Source organism: Cervus elaphus, chromosome 29 (assembly GCF_910594005.1).
Source record: "Cervus elaphus chromosome 29, mCerEla1.1, whole genome shotgun sequence".
NCBI classification, from domain to species: Eukaryota; Metazoa; Chordata; class Mammalia; order Artiodactyla; family Cervidae; genus Cervus; species Cervus elaphus.
In genome coordinates, this window is record NC_057843.1 from 9,297,352 (window position 1) to 9,315,496 (window position 18,145).

The window sequence follows — 18,145 nt, forward strand, 5'->3', positions numbered from 1 at the left end:
TTCTCCTGAGAGAAATTGCAGAGAATCTGTTTCTCAGAAACCAGGCGACCTCAAGGGGAGGCCAGCCGTCCAGTTCATGGGCTCCATCTGCGCTCACAGCGGGCGATGCCAGGGGCGGTGGCAGAGTGCCTGGGCCGGCGACACCAACACCCGGGCAGCCAGGAAGAGGGGCTGACATCTGTGTGGGGGCGGAAGCGGATGTGGCATTTTTAGTTGGAAAACAATATGCATTTGTCAGGGTTTGCTCTTTCTTTTCTAAATACAGAACATTTGGGGAGAGGACGAGAGGGAGGAATACTGATTTCCCCTCCAGGAGGGGATGATGGACAGCAGAGATGGCAGGAAACGAGGATCCTTCGCCCTCCGCACCTCCACCCACCCCACCCCTCATCCATCCCACCTCCTTCTCCGCCCGCCTGCCTGCCTGCCCTGCTCCACCTGTCACTCTCTCCCTCTCCTCCCTCGCGTCCAAAATGAAGTTGTTGCCAAGGTTAGGGTGAAAAGGGCTTTCCAGGTGGCTCAGTTGGTAAAGAATCCACCTGCTGAGATGAGTGTTCGATCCCTGAGTCCTGAAAATCCCCTGGAGGAGGAAATCGGCAACCCACTCCAGGATTCTTGCCTCTCAAGACTGAACAGCTCCGTGCTGCCTTATGCCTCTTCCCTCTGGCTTCAGTCCCTACTGGGTGCCCTGGGCTCCGACTCAAGACGCAAGATACAAGAAAAGCTTTGGAGGGAATCTTGGGCTTTTCCCTGATCTACAGCATGGGTGCTACTTCTGCAGAAAGAGATTGTGAGAGAAAACACTTGCCAGATCTCCCTTGTCCCACTCTAACCCTGCTGCCTCCAGTGGTCTGAAAGCAATGGTCTCTGGACGTCATTCCTTCAGGCACTCCTGAACGCCTGAGATTCGACTGTCCAAGAGATCGGTCAGCCAGAAGGTCCAGTATCAAGGGGCATCTCCAGTATCCAGACCCAATGATGTGCCCCCAGCACCCGGATTTCCCGCACTCACTATCAGGGCACACTGTTCTAGGTGGCTGGCCCTTTCCTGGCTCCTGTGGGCACGTGACTCAGGCCTAGCCTAGGAATGTGCCGCAGCAATTGGAGCGGCAATGGGCATGGGCCTCTGTGTCAAGTGAGGGAGACCAAGGAGTTTTGCTGGAACTATCAGGAACATGGCTCTCTCTTTGGGAGCTGCTAAGCTGGTAGGATACAAACGGAAGGTACTAGTGGTCATTGTGGTCATTTCTTGGAAGCCCTTTTGAGAAACAGTCCCAGTTAACAACTGCTGAGCTCCTGGGTCCAGCCATAAACCTGAAGGCAACCAACACACCACTCTTGTTTTTCGATTTTGTTTTGTTTTGTTTTTCTGTTATGCACACCTATAAGCAACACTTTCTGGCTTTAGATGATTTGAGCTTGGTAACTCATCTGCAATGAAAAGCGTCATGACTACTACAGAGACCCAAAGACCAGTCCCTAAACTCTCCAGCCTGCCTGACTTCCGGTTCCGCTGTCCGCAGCCTCAGTTCTAAGCCCTTAGCCTCTAATCTGTAGTCAGTCCCCCTGCTGGCGGCTCATATTCACACGTCCTCCTTGATTAAAGAATAGCATCTGTTTTACTATTAGTAGAAAAATAGCTTAGAACGTCACATAGGGCAGAAGGCAGGGGAGCAGCCAGAATGTGGGGCCGCCTGGCTTCGGGAATTCTGAGGCGCGAGAGACCTTTGCTTTTTCTTTGGAACTCCCTACCATTTGCTCAGCACGAAAGGGCCTTCCCTCTAGCTCAGTCACCTTCTTAATCCAGGAGTGGTAGTTTTCTAACAGGGTGTATATCCCTGGAGTGTTCTTCAGGCCACAGGACCTTCCCCAGCTGATGATGCCCACGTGGTACCACTTCTTGCCAGATTCCTGGGTACAGGCTAGGGGCCCCCCGCTGTCGCCCTGCGGACAGAGAACACAGATCAGCAGCGAGCCCCGTCTCAGCTGTCGTCTGAGGACAGCCCAGCTCGCTCACGGCGCAGGACTCAGGAGCCTCCCGACTCCGAGCCAGCGAGCGAAATCAAGTCCCTGCCAGTCAGCGCCCGCCGCATCCCGGCCTCCCGGCAGCCGTCGTGGGGGTGGGGCGGGGGCCCTGCTCAGCCCACCTCCACGAACTGTGGTGGTCTGCAGGGTTCAGGCGGCGACTGGGACGGGACTGGGGAGGGAGGCGGAGGCGGAGGGCTGCGAGAGAAGGACTCCATTCCACGTGCAACACCAAGGCGGGGAGCTGGAACACGGAGCTGCCCAGGCTGAGGAAGAGTAGGGACCCGTTTTGCGGGTCTTAAATCAGAAACGCTGGACAGAAGGGAAGGAAGGAAAACAGGCTGCGGCTGGGGCTGTGGGTAGGAACTGGATCTCCTTTGATGTTCTTCCAGAGGCGTGCGGGTGAAATATGTCTCTTTTTAATCCTGTGGTGTGGGTGTTTGCAGGGGGCATGTGAGCTAAGCTTTTTTGAATGTGTGGCTCCTCCAGGGTGGAATCACATGGGTCTATGACTCAGAGAATTATCTATTTATATAGAAAATATGTATCCAGTCTGCACCGTGTCCCACAGAGGGATATGGCTTCCTTTTGTCCATATTAATACAGGGAAAATGAGGCTTAAGGCGGATGAAGGGCTTACTCAGGGTTACATGGTATTGGGGCCAAAACTGGAACCAAGCCTTCCTGATGCCAAGCACATATTCTTTCCCTCCCGCGAGGGGGGTGGGTTGGTGGCTATAATTGTTCAAACCATCTTCCTTTCTTACCGTAGGGATGGCCTCCTATTCCATGATCATAAACAAGGGACTGGAATGAGTGAGATCTTATATGAACTCTTAAGGATGAGGAAGAGGGTCAGCACTTCCCGGACGTGACGTCCAAGGCCCATGCCTACTGCAGTGGAAGTGCAGAGTTGTAACCACTGGACCCCCAGGGAAGTTCCAGTGTGTGCTTTTCTTTGTGTGACTTCTAGTTCAGGGTCATGGGATGAGAACCAAATCATTAGGACTTCCACTCAAACAGCCCCTTCCATAAGTGCTCTTTTTAATCATTTTTCTTCATGTTATGATGGTATGAATATTATTAAAAAGCCTATTTAATATACTGATTATTTCCTTACATAACTGGGAGAGAACTATGCTTGGAAACGTAACTTCTAAGCCTCTTTCTGCATCGTTATAATGGAGATACTACCAAGTATTTCCCAAGAGTGCTGGCAGTGAAATTTTTAAAATCTATAAATCACTCGGCATAGGGTAAATATGTAGTAAATGCCCTAGGAATATATTAGTATTTATTTACCACTAGGGTTCCCAGGTGACCTTAGTGGTAAAGAACCTGCCTGCCAATTCAGGATACATGAGAGGCTTGGGTTCAATCCCTGGGTTGGAAAGATCCCCTGGAGAGGGGCATGGCAACCCACTCCAGTATTCTTGCCTGGAGAATCCCATGGACAGAGGCGCCTGGAGGGCTAGAGTCCACAGGGTCGCACAGAGTTGGACACGACTGAAATGACTTCCCATGCACGCATTACAAATACTACTTGTATATTTAGGAAGCAGAGGATCCTTTCTTAGACTGCTGAAACTCCAGAGGGACATCTGTAAATTTATGTTCTTTCATGCATAGAGCCTTTAATTTTCTTCTCTTTCTCTAGGAAAGGCAGGAAGGATTATCACAGAGGAGGATCTGGCCTCAGGCAGCAAGGACCCAGGACTAATGACAGTCCACGTAATAGGAACTTTGTTTCGAGACTGAGGCTGGTAGCCAGAGACTGGTCTGGTTAGAAACATACTGACCCCAGAACCTGCTAAGTTCATCGCCATGTTGATTACATCACATGATCATCCTGTCTGTTTTGAGAGAAGCACATGACCTGGCTTCCAGCCTGGCCCCACTACCTCAGGCAAATCACTTAAATTCTGAAACTTCTATTTTCTCAGAGACAGTGAGACTTTCCCTCACCCATTTTACAGGGTAGTTGGAGAGAATGAAATTATTGAATACGTGTGAAAGAGCTGTGAAGTTATTACACTGCTTCGGATCCATTCAGATAGTGAAGAGGATGATTGATGATTAAAATAACCACGTTTTCTCATCTGTGAAACAGATGCAATTAAACATTTTTTTTTTACATGTCTTTCTGGCTCTAAAAGTCTAAGGCTCTATGGGGTGAAATAAGACTTTTATGCAAGTATCATGGGTGATGATGGGTTCATAACACCCTGGCAAGTAGCCCAGGATGGTGAAAATACTCTGTGGTGCCATCCATTATGGTGCATGTCATTATATGTTTAATCACAGACCGGGCAATACCAAGAATGAATGCATATACAAACCATGGGCTTGGGGTGATTGTGATGCATCAGCGCAGGTTCATCAGTTATGACACAGGTACCACTCTGATGGGGATGCTGATAACAGGGGAGATGACGCATGTGGGGAGGGGCAGGGGGGTATGGAAAATCTCTCTACCTTCCTCTCAATTTTGCTATGAACCTCAAACTGCTCAAAAAATTTTAAAAAAAGATCTTTAAAGAGAGTATTGGGCTGGTCGAAATGTTTGTTCATAATAGCTTACAGGAAAACCCGAACAAATTCTTTGGGGAACCCAATAGCTCAGGTTGACCTCCAACTCAGCTTGGCAGCCCCATGACCACATTGCCTGACAGCCCAGTTAGCTGCCAGCTCTTAACCGCTGTTCACCGCGGTCTCTCTCTTGGATGTCCCCTCCGCTAAGATTACTGTTATATTACAGGCAGTTTTCAGCTTCCTAGGAAGGTTCATCTCTTTGGCAGACATTTTTGTTGAGTATTTTCCATGCCAGGCACGGTTTGAGACACTGGCCAACCATGAATAAGACGACATTTCCGCCAGGATTGAGGAGACGGACAAGAAAACTGTGTAGCAAGGTGATGCCTGTTTCTCTGATGGCTGTTGGTCCTTCGCAAGAACTACTGCATAGCTAGCTGGGGACCTATTTGATTTTATATTTTGCTGGATTGTGCCACTGATTTTTTTAAGTTGAATGTTTTAAACAGTGTAATTAATAGGGGATTACAAAGAGGAAATGTGCTGGAAAAAGTAAACCGCAAAATTCAATTGATTCTATTTTAATTTGTATTTTAAGGATAGCATAATCTTGCTATTACTTTGGACATATTTCAATGTTTTCATAATCCAATTATAATTTCCCTTCATTATGTGATTACATTTTTTTCCCCAACTTTGCTAAGTTTAAAAGTGTGATTTTATTTTTAAGCGCAATTATTTTTAAAACCTAAGGGATTTTCTTGTCTGGTTTATCTGGTTTTAAGTGATGATAATATTATATAATTTCAGAAAACTTTCCTTACCCAGATCGCTGTCAGCTGATTATCAGCAATAGAAAGCTTTCTAAACAGAGAGCGAAACTTTTCACATCATGATTTATTTTAAAAAGGGCTTAAAATGATAACAGCACATTTATTTATAGCACTCAAGTTACAGAAGGTTAATTTTAGAAGCTTTCATTAAAGTAATTTTTGATAAGGGAGGGATTTAAGCAAAAAATCCTAAACTCCAGATGGTAGCCACAGAAAATATCATCTTGACACTTGTGTTGCCATTGTTGGCTTTGGCCATTTGAATATCGGATGGTGATAAATCAGAGAGATGGAAAAGATAGGTATGCATACTGATGGGACTTGAGTCTTATATTCTTGGGTGAACAGCAGGGGCAAAAGCCTGGGTCAATCCCTGGTCTCCCCGCATGGCCACCCACCCTGGTGATCTTGCTCTGCTTGCCTCTCCACACTCATCCCCTGTTACTTCTGGCTTCTGAAATATTGAAAGTTCCCTGAACACACGATGCTGTTTCAAGCCTCTGGGACTTTCTCCCAGTTCTACTAAATGTTATTTTCCCCCTTTTCTATTGCTATTGGACTCCTTTGTCTCCCACTACAACATGAACTGGCTGCTCCCTAGGTCTGTGACATGGCTAGGATCCAAGATTTTCTTTTAATCCTTGTTGCTGAGATGCAAGAGATGCAGGTTTGATCCCTGAGTCAAGAAGATCCCCTGGAGAAGGAAATGGCAATCTATTCCAGTATTCCTACTGGGAAAATCCCATGGACAGAGGAGCCTGGTGGACTATAGTCCATGGGGTCAAAAAGATTTGGACATCACTGAGCATAGCACAGCGCAGCAAATTGGGAAGAGTTGTCTTCTCTTTGTTATCTTATGTGTAACTGTAGATTCATGTGCAGTTGAAAGAAACAATACAGAGGATCTGACACACCCTTTACAAGTTTCCCCCAGTGAGACCATCTTGCAGAAGTATGTATAGTACAATAGCACCATTGGGGGTATTAACACTGATACAGTCAATATACAGAACTCGTCCATCAACCAACGGATCCCCCATGCTGTCCTTTTAAGGCCGTCTCCACTTCCACTTCCTTCCAGCCCTAAACTCTCCTTAAATCCGGGCAATCACTAACCTATTCTCCCTTTCTTTAATTTTGTCATTTCAGGAGTTTTATGTAAATGGAATCACACAGTGTGGGACCTTTGGGGTCAGCTTGTTGCACACAGCACAAATCTCTGGGCACATCCATGTCATTGCTATATCAAAAGTTTGATAGATTGCATCTTGTCACAGCTGAGTGGTATCGCATGGTACGGATGTACCACAGCATATTCAGTTATTCACATCTTGTAGGATGTTTGCTTCCAATTTCAGTCTATGATGAGTAGATCTGCTGTAAGCACTCCTGCATGGTTTTTTGTGTGAACACAAAACCTGGAATAAATGCCCAGGAATGGCATTTGCTGGGTTATAAGGCAAGAACACCTTCAGTTTTTTTAAAAACTACACAATTGGTTTTCAGAGTGATTAAATTATTTTAAACCCTGCCCCACCCCCGACTCCTGCCTCTAGCAATGTATTCATGATCCAGTTTCTCTGCCTTCTTGTCAGCATCTGGTGTTACTATTTTTCTTTTTTAATTTTAACCATTCTGAGGTGTGTAGTAGTTTTAATTTGCATTTTCTGATTGTAGTTCAATTTGCATTTTCTTGATGACGAATGACATTGAACATCTCTCCATTTTATTTGCCATCTGTATATCCTCTTCAACAAAATGTCCTCGTCTTTTGCCCATTTTTGCACTGGGTAGTTTGTTTTTCTGCTTTTGAGTTTGAGAGTTCTTTATATATTCTAAGCATAGTTCCTTTGTTGGATATTACCTCCGAATCAATAGCTTGTAATTTCATCCTCTCAGTTTTAATTTATTATATATATATATATATTATTTGAGTATAATTGTTTTATGATGTTGTGTCAGTCTCTGCTGTACAATATATCCCCTCCCTCACCCCCTTTTTTAAAAAATTATTTTTATTTGACTTTGCCGGGTTTTAGTTGAAGCATGTGGGATCTAATTTCCCAACCAGGGATTGAACCCAGGCCCCTGGCCTTGGGAGCATGGAGTCTTAGCCACTGGACCACCAGGGAAGTTCTTTCCTCATCCTCTTAATATGGTCTTTTTAAATTTTGATGAGGTCCAGTTGATCAATTTTTCTTCTTATGAGTTATGTTTTTGGTGTTACTCTATGTCCCAAAGATTTATCTTTTCCTAAATAATTTGTATAGTTTTACATTTAAGTGCATGATTCATTTCATGTTTTAATTGAATTTACTCCAGGAATTCATAGTTCTCAATTTTTCAAAAAAAGACTTTTTTAAAGCAAGCTGCTTGGCTTTGTTTTTAATTTTTAGACATTTATTTATTTAGATCTTAGTTGCCCCATGAGGGATCTTTTTGTTGGGCATACAAACTCTTAGCTTTTGTGGCATGTGGGATCTAGTTCCCTGACCCAGGACTGAACCCAGGCTCCCTGCATTGGGAGCACAGAGTCTCAGCAGTTGGACTACCAGGGAAGTCCCCCCAAAAGTTCTTTACTCAGATTTTTAGTTTTATTTTTCCTTATCTTGTGTGCATTAATAAATGGAATCCATGTATATTAATTCAACTCTCTGTTCTATTACAGATAGCATCTTGAGTATTGAGGATTGTGGTTCTCATATGAATCACCTGTTTTAACAGGCTTCTTATGAAACTGGAGTCGGGGAAGGGGGATGCCAACTCTTTTCCATTAAATCGGGGTAGAAGTCAAGAACCCCACTCAGGCCAGCAATGACACCAAGGGAAGGAACAGGAGTGTTACTACTACTGGGTGGGAGCCCCAGTTCCTCATGTGGCTTCTGCTGACACCGACAGGGACAGAGGATGGCTCGTATGACTAGATAGTAAGGTCCTGCCTTTCCATTCAGCCTCCTCCGACACCTCCATGGTGGGCAGAAGTGGGGAGGGTGAGATTGTCCCCTAGACCTTGCTTGCTGGGGTAGGAGTGCTATGGGGGGTTTTCCTGGTATATTGCTGGAATAGAAGGATTATTGTTAAATAGTTTCTGCCTTGCTAGATTGTCCTTTCTTTTCCTCCAGAGAGAGGAAGTCTTTCTTGTTTTATTTTGTTAGTTTGTATTATGACCATTGGCATTTCCCCCCCAGCTGGTCCTAGGAAATACAGTGCCCTAATGTACTATGGGACTGATGCTGAAGCTGAAACTCCAAGACGAATCTCTCCCATCCTTACAAGCAGAGGAAGTTAGTTTCTGATTCCCACACTTTCCCCAGACTCTTACTGTCTGCTTCCCCTTTGCACTGGCCACCCCAGGGGATGCACTGTACCACCTCAGGTACCCCCAAGTTACCTGGCAAGAATCGTAGCTCTCATTCTCGTATCCAGCACATAGCATGTTTTTGGTAAGTTTGGGAAATTCCTTAAAACACGTGTCCCAGTTCATTATGGTCATGGGCGCTTTCAACAGCTCAGTTTCCATAGCCTCGTTGAGACCTGAACCACGGAGAAGGCCCGTTAGAACGGTCACTGGACTCCAGCCCCAGTGCTGCTGATGCAACCGAGTGGGCCCCAGGCCATCCGGCCCAGCAGCCCACCAGCCACCCAGCCACCCTTTCTTCACATTTTCACAGAACCTCATTCTCCACATCCTTCCAGTAATCCCTTGAAATTTACTCATTCCATCGGCCCAGGCTCTTCCAAACAAGTCCCCATCTGTGTAAATTATTCCTCCCATTCAAAATCCTATTCCTGCCTCCAGGAAGACTTCCATCTTGGCTCCAGCTTCCATCGACCTGACTTCTTAGAACTGGCTGTTGATCAGTTCTTACATAGTCCCACCTCTTCAAGCCATATTTGCCTAGCGCCCCTCTCTAGTATGTGAGTTTGGCACTTCTGACACATTGCCACTGCAACTGGGTTTGCACTCTCAGTGAGAAACTCTCAGGTCCCCCAGACAAAGGCAGGGTAGGTTGGTAGAGAGTCTTTTTTTTTTTTTTCTAATTTAATGATTTGTCAATTGAAGGATAATTGCTTTACAGAATTTTGTTGTTTTCTGTCAGCGGTTGACAGGTTTGACAGGGGGTTTGCCAAGGCTCTTCCTGGACTGCCAGCTTCCAGGAATTTGTCTGGATTTGTCTCCATCTCATTAACTCTGACCACACGGAGATTTCAAAAGTCTTATTCTTATTGCATATTTCTAATTTTGCAGGAACCCACCTGCCTCTTCCTCACTCCTAAAGTTTGAGTCATGTCTGAAGCCCTGAATCAGCGTTAACACCAATTACCCTCTGGTCACTAAACTCCTGAAATACCTACCGTGTTTTGGACCCCAGCTTCTTGCAAAGCATCCCCTAAGGACCTGTAGTCTTGTTCAGGCCTGAACTAGAGATGTGCTGTTCCCACCCCTCCCACACGTATGTTATTGAGTTTTCTTTGGGGACAGTTCAGTGAGGACTTTCATAATCCCTTTATACCCTGGTCCAGCTCCTCCTATCTGGGCCAAGCGACAATGTATTGACAGGTAACAAGAACAGATTCACTTCTAAGAATGGATGGGCAACACTCCAGGACCGTCTAAAGTCTAGGCCAGGGCAGGTGTCTTGAATGCCTGTAGGAATCAGGTGGAAAGCATGCGTGCATGAATCAGGGAGATGAGAGACACCAGAGCAGGGAGCCCCTGGCAGGCGGGAGGTTTTGCATTCAATGCTGCCAACAAGACGGTTGTGCGCTGGCTGGCAAGGGAGGACCACACCCAGGGATGCCCACACCTGGCATCTCAGTGCTAAACCTTGGCGGGGGCTGGGGGGTGTTTCCTTGGTAACTTGGAAGAGGCTGAGATCAGGCCTCCCTGGGTTTCTCGTGTTCAGGGGTTAGCCCTGAGGCAAGCCCCTTGCCCTCCCTTCCTCAGCTCGCTCTCTCTAGCCTTCTCCTCTAGGTTTACTGGCCCGTCCTCAGATGCCAGTGATGCTGCATCCAGGAGATGCTGAGCTGTGACGTACCGGATTTGACCTGCCCCCATCCTGCCACCCAGCAGTTGTGCCACTTGGAGAGGCCGGGCTGCATGGGCAGGCAGATGGGTTGTTTCAGCTCGTTGAACGTGATGGGCTTGTCCAGCATCAGTAGAGCGATGTCATTGTCCATGTTGACTCTTTGAAAGTCCTTGTGAAGAATGACAGTTGTGACTCCCTCTATCTCCAGGGACGGGCTGGTTAGGCTATTGGTTCCCAGCACAACTCTCAGTTCTGTGGGCCTGGTGGAGGCAGAGAACCAGGGAGGGAGGAAAGTCACAGGGGGCCCAGAATCTGCTACGGCTAAACCCTAAACCCCACATGGTCCTACTAGCCTTCTGGACTTGTCCTCCTGGGGCTGTTGCTCAGAGGTTGCGAGCATTTGTAAAAGGTAGATAAGGAAGGTGAAACAACCAGTGTGGGACCACAGCTGCCTTGGTGCTCCAGCATCATCCCAGAGACCTGAATGAGACAGTCCTGCCTCGCTGGGCAAAGGCAGGACTTAGCTTTGCCCCTCAACCACCTGCCCAAAGAGCCCACAAAAGACCACTTAGCATAGATCAGACACTGGCAGACACAAACTAGCCCTCAGATAGGTAAGGGATTCTGATATCAACTTGTGTACCAGCAACTTAGAGACTCAGATTTTGTTTGCTTGCAACATACACAACTGACCAAAGTTAAATATTCAGAATATATAAAGAGATTCTACAAATAAAAAACTGTCAAAGCTCGAACAGTCATTTAGGAGAGAAAATATACCAATAAACTTGAAAATATCAATGTAGCAGTAGTAAGAAAAATACAAATTATGACCACAAAGATAATAGTCTTCCACTCCTATCAGAAAAGCAAAAATTGAAAGTTCTGAAAAAGTAGCAAGTATTGCTGATGATTTTAACACTTATATACCATTGGGGGAAGTTTAAATTGGTGCAACCATTTTGAAAAATCATTTGATGTCTTCTAATAAACTTGAAGATGTACAGCCCTATGATTCTACAACTTCTCTCTTAGAAATAAACTCTTGTACACATATATAGAAGGCCCATGCAAGAATCAAGAATGGAATTTAATCTAGATCTGCCATTGATGGGGCTTCCCGTGTGGCCCTAGTGGTAAAGAACTCACCTGCCAATGCAAGAGACTTAAGAGACTCAGGTTTGATACCTGGGTTGGGACAACCTCCTGGAGGAGGGCGTGGCAACCCACGTCAGTATTCTTGCCTGGAGAATCCCATGGACAGAGGAGCCTGGCAGCTACTGTCCTTTGGGCCACGAAGAGTCAGATATGACTGAAGCAACTTAGCATGCAAGACGTATTGCCACTGATGAAGCAGAAAGACTCTTCAGGAATTTCCTTCCAGGCAGAATGGCCAGGAACTTTCCAATCCCTAAGTATCCCATGGGAGCAGACGCAACCAGTTTCCTTGGTTACCCCAGGGTGAAACTTTCCCTGTGGTTTTGATTAACCCTTTAAAGTTCATCTTTCTATGTATCTTCAATCTTTCATGAGATGGTGGAGCAGAAAATTACAAGTGCTAGAAGTGGATTTAAACGCTACTATTTTGTCTGCTAGATGTGTACCTTGGGTGAATTACCCAACCTTACTGGGCTTCAGTTTCCTTCCCTATAAGATAAAGATGTTCATTTTAGCTGCCCCAGGGTTGTTGTAAGATCGAATGAGTTCAAAGGGAGCAATTCATTCTGCCTTCCTCAGGGTTGGTGTATATATAATTAAATCAGTTAATGCACATGGTTTCTTAGAACATGATTTGTAATCACTAAATGCTCTCTTTTCCACCAGTCTCCTGGAATGCAGAGAAAACACTACACAGGGCAGGGAAGTCAGGTGTCAGATGGCCCAGGAACCGAGACCTCCAGAATTCGGAGAACTTCCACCGAAAAGGACTTGAATGCCACAGGAGAGGTAGACAGACCAATCCCCAGGGTGGAAGGTGGTAAAGTCTGACTGGGGATGCAGCAACTCCAGAACTCCCCTGGGCAATCGGGCTTGGCTGAGTGTGGGGTGCCCCGGGGGCACACACTGTCGGAAGAGATGGGATGAACTCAGTACTTACGGTAACTGCTCCGGGTAAAAGCAGTGAGCCGCCGTGATAATCCACCACGCGTTGAGGATGGCGCCACCACAGACATGTTCATTTCTTGCCTGGACACTCACCTGCCATGGAAACTCACCCACCCCAGCCTCTATCCCTCCTGTGATTCTGGAATACTGAGCTCCTCCTGCAAACATGGGTCTTTCACCACATTCTGGTAGAATGAGAGAAAGGAAGGCAAAAGATGCAGCACTTAGTCAATACCTATAGGAGATCCATAAGTAGCTATCCTTATACCCATTCTAGAAATGGGGAAGCTGAGGCTGGCCCAGTGAAGCACTTTAGAAACACGAGTAAGCCAACAGAGGCTTCACGTTTTTTTCCCAGAGCCTGGGACATGATCAAAAGTGTTGACTCTGTCTCCCTTCCAGATAAGCAAGTCACTTTACCATGCTAGTTTCTGCTTTCATCCAGGAGAAATCAGAGGGTATACCTGCCCAGACCAACCTGTAGTGCTTGGCAGAATAATGCCTCCCTCTCAAAAGATGTCCATGTCCTAACGGACCATGATTTGGACCTCATGAATATGTTGTCTTATGAGGCAAAGGGGACTTTGAAGGTGGAATGAAAGTTGCTAATCATATGATCTTAAAATGGGGAGAGTGTCTTGGATAACCTGAGTAGGCCCACTGTAGTCACACTGGCCCCTAAGGGTGGTGGAGGATAGCAGAAGGAAAGGGATGTGACTATAGGAGAAAGGCTTAGAGAGGTGCAATATTGCTGGCTTTGAAGATGAAGGAAGGGGCCACAAGCCAAGGGATACTGATGACCTCTAGAAGTCAGAAAACCCCAGTTAATACACTCCCTCTAAAGCTTCCAGTAGAAGCACAGTCCTGCTGACACACTGGTCTTAGACCAATGAGGCCCATGTGGAAGTCCTACAGAACTATAAGATAAAGCATCTGTGGGACTTCCCAGGTATTCCCAATGCAGGGGGATTGGGGTTCAATCCCTGGTAGGGGAGCTAGCTCCCACATACCACAACTAAGAGTTCTCAAGCTGTAACTTGGGGCTGGCACAAGACAAGGAGCAAGGGAAGTGGTTTCCAAGAGGGGCGTGTGGGGTACAGAAGCCACTGCTCTTGTGAGCTGGCCTCTTAGTGGCCATTAACTTATTTGTGAGCTGCTCCTTGGGCTTCCCAGGTGGCTCAGTGGTAAAGAATCTGCCTGCAATGCAGGAGACTCAGGATTGATCCCTGGATCAGGAAGATCCCCTGGAGAAGGAAATGGCAACCCACTCCAGTATTCTTGCCTGGAGAATCCCAGGGACAGAAGAGCCTGGTGGGCTACAGTCCATGGGTCACAAAGAGTCAGACACACACTAAAGGACAATAAGAGCTGTCCCTTTGTCCCTCGGGCTCCTGGCAGGTTGGAAGGGAGGGAGCAGTGCCGGGGTCACACCCGGCCCCACTTGGAGAGTCATTCAGGCCCCGGGCAGGTGTCCACATACCGAGGTGTGCATCCCTGACCTGGGACATGAGCAGCAAAAGGGACCACAGGAGCATGGCCCTGGGCGTGGCTGTCGGCCTGAAGGTGACGGAGGCCAGGGCTGAGGGAAATGACGCTGTCAAGGCCTCCGGGTCAGAGCCACCCCCTCCAGTGATGTCACAATGGGCAGCGGGTCTGAGAACCCAGGCCGAGTCACGCGGGCTTCTCCTCTGGCCACTCTGCTTCTGAGATGAGCCTCATTCTAGATGCCTCCTTGACTGAGCTTCCCCTCCTGATGTGTGCACAGCCCTCCCTTCACATCCTCGGGGCGGGGGGTGCCTGGGTGGCCCCCATCACACCCGGCATTTTTTAAGGCTCGGCGCCCCCCTGCCGCCCCCACAGTGAGTGTGAGCAGAAGGCCTGTGCCAGGGGCTGCTGGCTGCAGCCTTGGAAACAGGAGGCACTCAGGCAGGCGCTCAGACATACCCTGAAGTCTGCGTCGCCCAAACCCTGGGCAGTCCAGGTGCCCACGGAGTTCCCCACTCAGGCCCCTGACCTGGGCCACCAGCATGGACCATGGGCTGGGTTCAGAGGCCCCAGCCTGCCCCACGCTCAGCCCAGCAGGCAGCAGTCCCCCTTCCCGCTCTCTCTGGGTTCATTCCATGTGGCCCCCAAACCTCCAGACAGGCCCCTATCCATTGCTAAGGATGGAAAGATCAGACTCACAGGTGGACGTGCCCAGCCCGAGTCTTTGCTTATGTTATCGGCTCAGCTGTATGATCTGGACCTTACTTTTTTTTTTTTTTGACACTTTCAGTACACGGACTTGGGTGGACTCTGTCCAGGCACCCTCAGTACCACCTTCCTGACCACTGACCAGGCCTGATGCTTAGACGTGAATCATGTGCTAATTCAGTTCCCAAAGTGAACTCTGGTCATTTTCTAGACTTGCTGTGTCCACCCTGCCCAGTCTTGTCCCCTGGGTTTCCTCCTCTGCAGAAAAGAAATGCTGATGCCCAGACAGTAAAGTTGCCGTGAAGCTGTATAAACTATTATGTGTGCGTGTGTGCTAAGTCACTTCAGTCATGTCCAACTCTTTGCGACCCCACAGACTAGCCTGCTGGGCTCCTCTGTCCATGGGATTCTCCAGGCAAGAATTGGAGTCAGTTGCCATGCCCTTCTCCAGGGGATCTTCCTGACCGAAGGATCAAACTCGCGTCTCTTATGTTTCCTGCATCAGCAGGCAGTTTCTTTACCACTAGTGCCACCTGTGAGGCCCATATGGCCTCCCACTTGTCAAAAAAAATAAATAAATTGTAACTGGAAGGTAAAATCATCATGTTGTTATTAAATAGAAGACACATTTTAATGAATAAAAGAAAACTCATTTAAAAAGTTGTTGTGAATCTCAAGACGAAATCATACGCCTTGGGTGGGGCACCTCTTTACTACACCAAGGCTGTGGCCCCAGCTACTCTGGGAGGAGAAATACCAGGACATGGGACTTGCTCCTCCTCCGGGATCAGGGCCTTCTGTGGGCAGCTGCTCTACAGAATGCAGCTGTCCTTGCTGAAGGGAGGGCGGGGCCTGTAATGTGGCCCTCCCCAGCGGTGCTGAATAACACCTGCTACCTCGTCTGCCTTGCCTTGACCAAGGACTAAGCCTTTGTTTCCTGGCACAGGGATAAAGATTCCCGGAGCACACTGGGCCACCTGGCCTGGGCCTTGCCTTGGGAAGCTCTGCGTCTTCCATCTGCTCTTCTTTTGGACTCAGTGCTCCCCCTCCACAACCCCCTGCCCCGTACCTGCTACCCGCCTCCTGATTGCTCTGGTCCTGGAGCGGTGTGTGGAGGGAGGTGGAGCCTGGGCCCCCTGTCTGCTGGGAGACTGGAGGACCATGGCCGTCTCTCTGCTGGGAGGCCAGACGGGCACACCTGCCCTAAACCGAGCCCTATCTATTGCGAAACACTCAATCGCTGCCCGGCAGTTTTTGGCCAAGCTTCTTCACAACACCAGTGACTCCCACCACATCTGAGTCAGTGGAGAGAGTGACCAGCGGGGCCAGAGCTGCCGTGCATGGCTGCTACCCCAGAAGCCGCCATTCCTGTAGACTCTGATGGGAATGTCTCCTGGCTGGAATTGGGCAAACACGGCCTGCCCCATTGTGTATGGAGAGAAACTTAGGAATGTAAGGGATCTGTAGAAATCCCAAGAAGAAAGCAGATACTTGCTGACATGGGCTGCCTGGTGCATGCTCCAGAGTTGGTGCAAAGGCCTCACCGACATCCAGTAAGGACGACAGTCAGATGCCTTGGGGGATGTATTTGGTCTCCTCTTGTGTTCACGCAGGGCTTCCCTGGTGGCTCAGTGGTAAAGAACCTGCCTGCCAATGCAAGAGACAAGAGTTCGATCTCTGGGTCAGAAGATCCCCTGGAGAAGGAACTGGCAACTCACTCCAGTATTATTGCCTGGAGGACCCCATGGACAGAGGAGCCTGGTGGGTCACAGTCCATGGGGTCGCAAAGAGTCCCCAACTGCGCACAACTGCACACGCATACTACACATGTTCATAAAGGGACTGGCTGCTCCTGAAAGGTGTCCTTCTGCTTATATTATGCTGCATTATTTAAGAAGTGGTCTGTGTGTGGATTCCAGAGTCAGACATACCTAATCAAATCCTGTTGCCAACACCACACAACATTTTTTTTTTTTAATAGGGATGGCATTCATGCTCTAAGTCAACCATGTGCAAGTTGCATTTGTATTTTTATTTATTTGTTTTGGCTGTGAGGGCTCTTTGTTGCTGCTCGAGGACCTTGTCTAGTTGTGGTGGGAGGACTTATTTGGCCCATGGCATGTGGGATCTTAGTTTCCTGACTAGGGATCGAACCTCCATCCCCTACCTTGAAAGGCAGATTTTTAGCCACTGGATCACCAGGGAAGTCCCTGATGTCACACTGCTCTGAAGGGCCTTGTGCTGTGCTGAGTCGCTCAGTCGTGTCCGACTCTGCGACCCCATGGACTGTAGCCCGCCAGGCTCCTCTGTCCATGGAATTCTCCAGGCAAGAATACTGGAGTGGGTTGCCATTTCCTTCTCCAGGGGACCTTCCTGACCCAGGGATGGAACCCAGGCCCCCCTACATTGCAGGCAGATTCTTTGCCATCTGAGCCACCAGGGAAGCCCCTAAAGGGCATTAGACAAGCTGCTATCCTCTCAGAGTTTCCCTTATCTCTACACGGGGGATTTTACAACTACCAGAGTTGATATGAGGATTGGCTGGGGTGACTGTATCTTCGCTTTGGCTGCTACAACAGCATTGCTCAAGAACTGGGATATTGGAGTAAATGAAAAAAAAAAAAAATCTCTTGCTCTCACTAGTGTTATAGTCTAGTAGAAGGGACTACCTCAGATGATCATAAGTGCTATGGAAAAAATTAAAGAAAGCGGAGAGAGCATAGGAAGTGGGGTTGGAGAAAACCACAGGTGTTGTTTTTATATTTTTTTTATTTTTAATTTACTTGGCTGAGCCAGGTCTTAGCTGTAGCATGCAGGACCTTAGTTAAGGCATGTGGGATCTAGTTCCCTGACCAGGGATCGAACACGGGCCCCCTGCACTGGGAACATGGAGTCTTAGCCACTGTACCATCATGGAAGTTCCACAGGGGCTGATTTTAGTAGAGTGAGTGGGGAGGTCTCCTGGACAGGGTGACAGAAGAGACCTGAAGGAAAGAGGCAGCAAGGCTTGTAGATAATCGGGGACCCTCGAAGGTAACAAAGAAACTTGTGATATTTTGATATAAGAAGAAATATACGTTCTGATCTTTATTCGGACTTCTGACCAGAGCTCCTAAACCCTTTTTAATTCCCTAAGTGATCAGAACAATAGGAACATCTTTGCTTTGGTATTTGCTTTATTTTTTTCCCCTGGCTTCTAAAACAGCTCTAAAGTGATAAAGGTGAAAAGAGCATCTTTTGTTATTCATAACAAGCCCCTTTCAACCCCACCTGAGTTTGTGTTAATGAGGTGATTATTTTTCTGTAAGTCTGTTTTACTCATTGATCTATCATCATGAATCAATAACTTCTCAATAAATATTTAATTCAAGAGACTAGCTTACTAAAATGAGCATCACACTCTTGTAATAGTGGTTACAACTCGGT

The 18,145-nt window shown here is 47.6% G+C and overlaps 1 protein-coding gene across 1 annotated transcript in view; it reads right to left on the minus strand.

The window, feature by feature from the left end:
- PRSS55 (serine protease 55) overlaps positions 1–11,068 on the minus strand; it is a 31,019-nt gene extending 19,951 nt beyond the window's left edge. The window contains exons 1-4 of the mRNA XM_043890684.1: positions 10,430–11,068; positions 8,782–8,924; positions 1,795–1,944; positions 50–178 (exon numbers count right to left, since the gene is read on the minus strand). Coding sequence (XP_043746619.1) covers positions 50–178; positions 1,795–1,944; positions 8,782–8,924; positions 10,430–10,571 — 564 coding nt within the window. The 5' untranslated portion in view covers positions 10,572–11,068. The remainder of the gene's footprint in view (positions 1–49; positions 179–1,794; positions 1,945–8,781; positions 8,925–10,429) is intronic.
- Between the last annotated feature and the right edge of the window lie 7,077 nt (positions 11,069–18,145).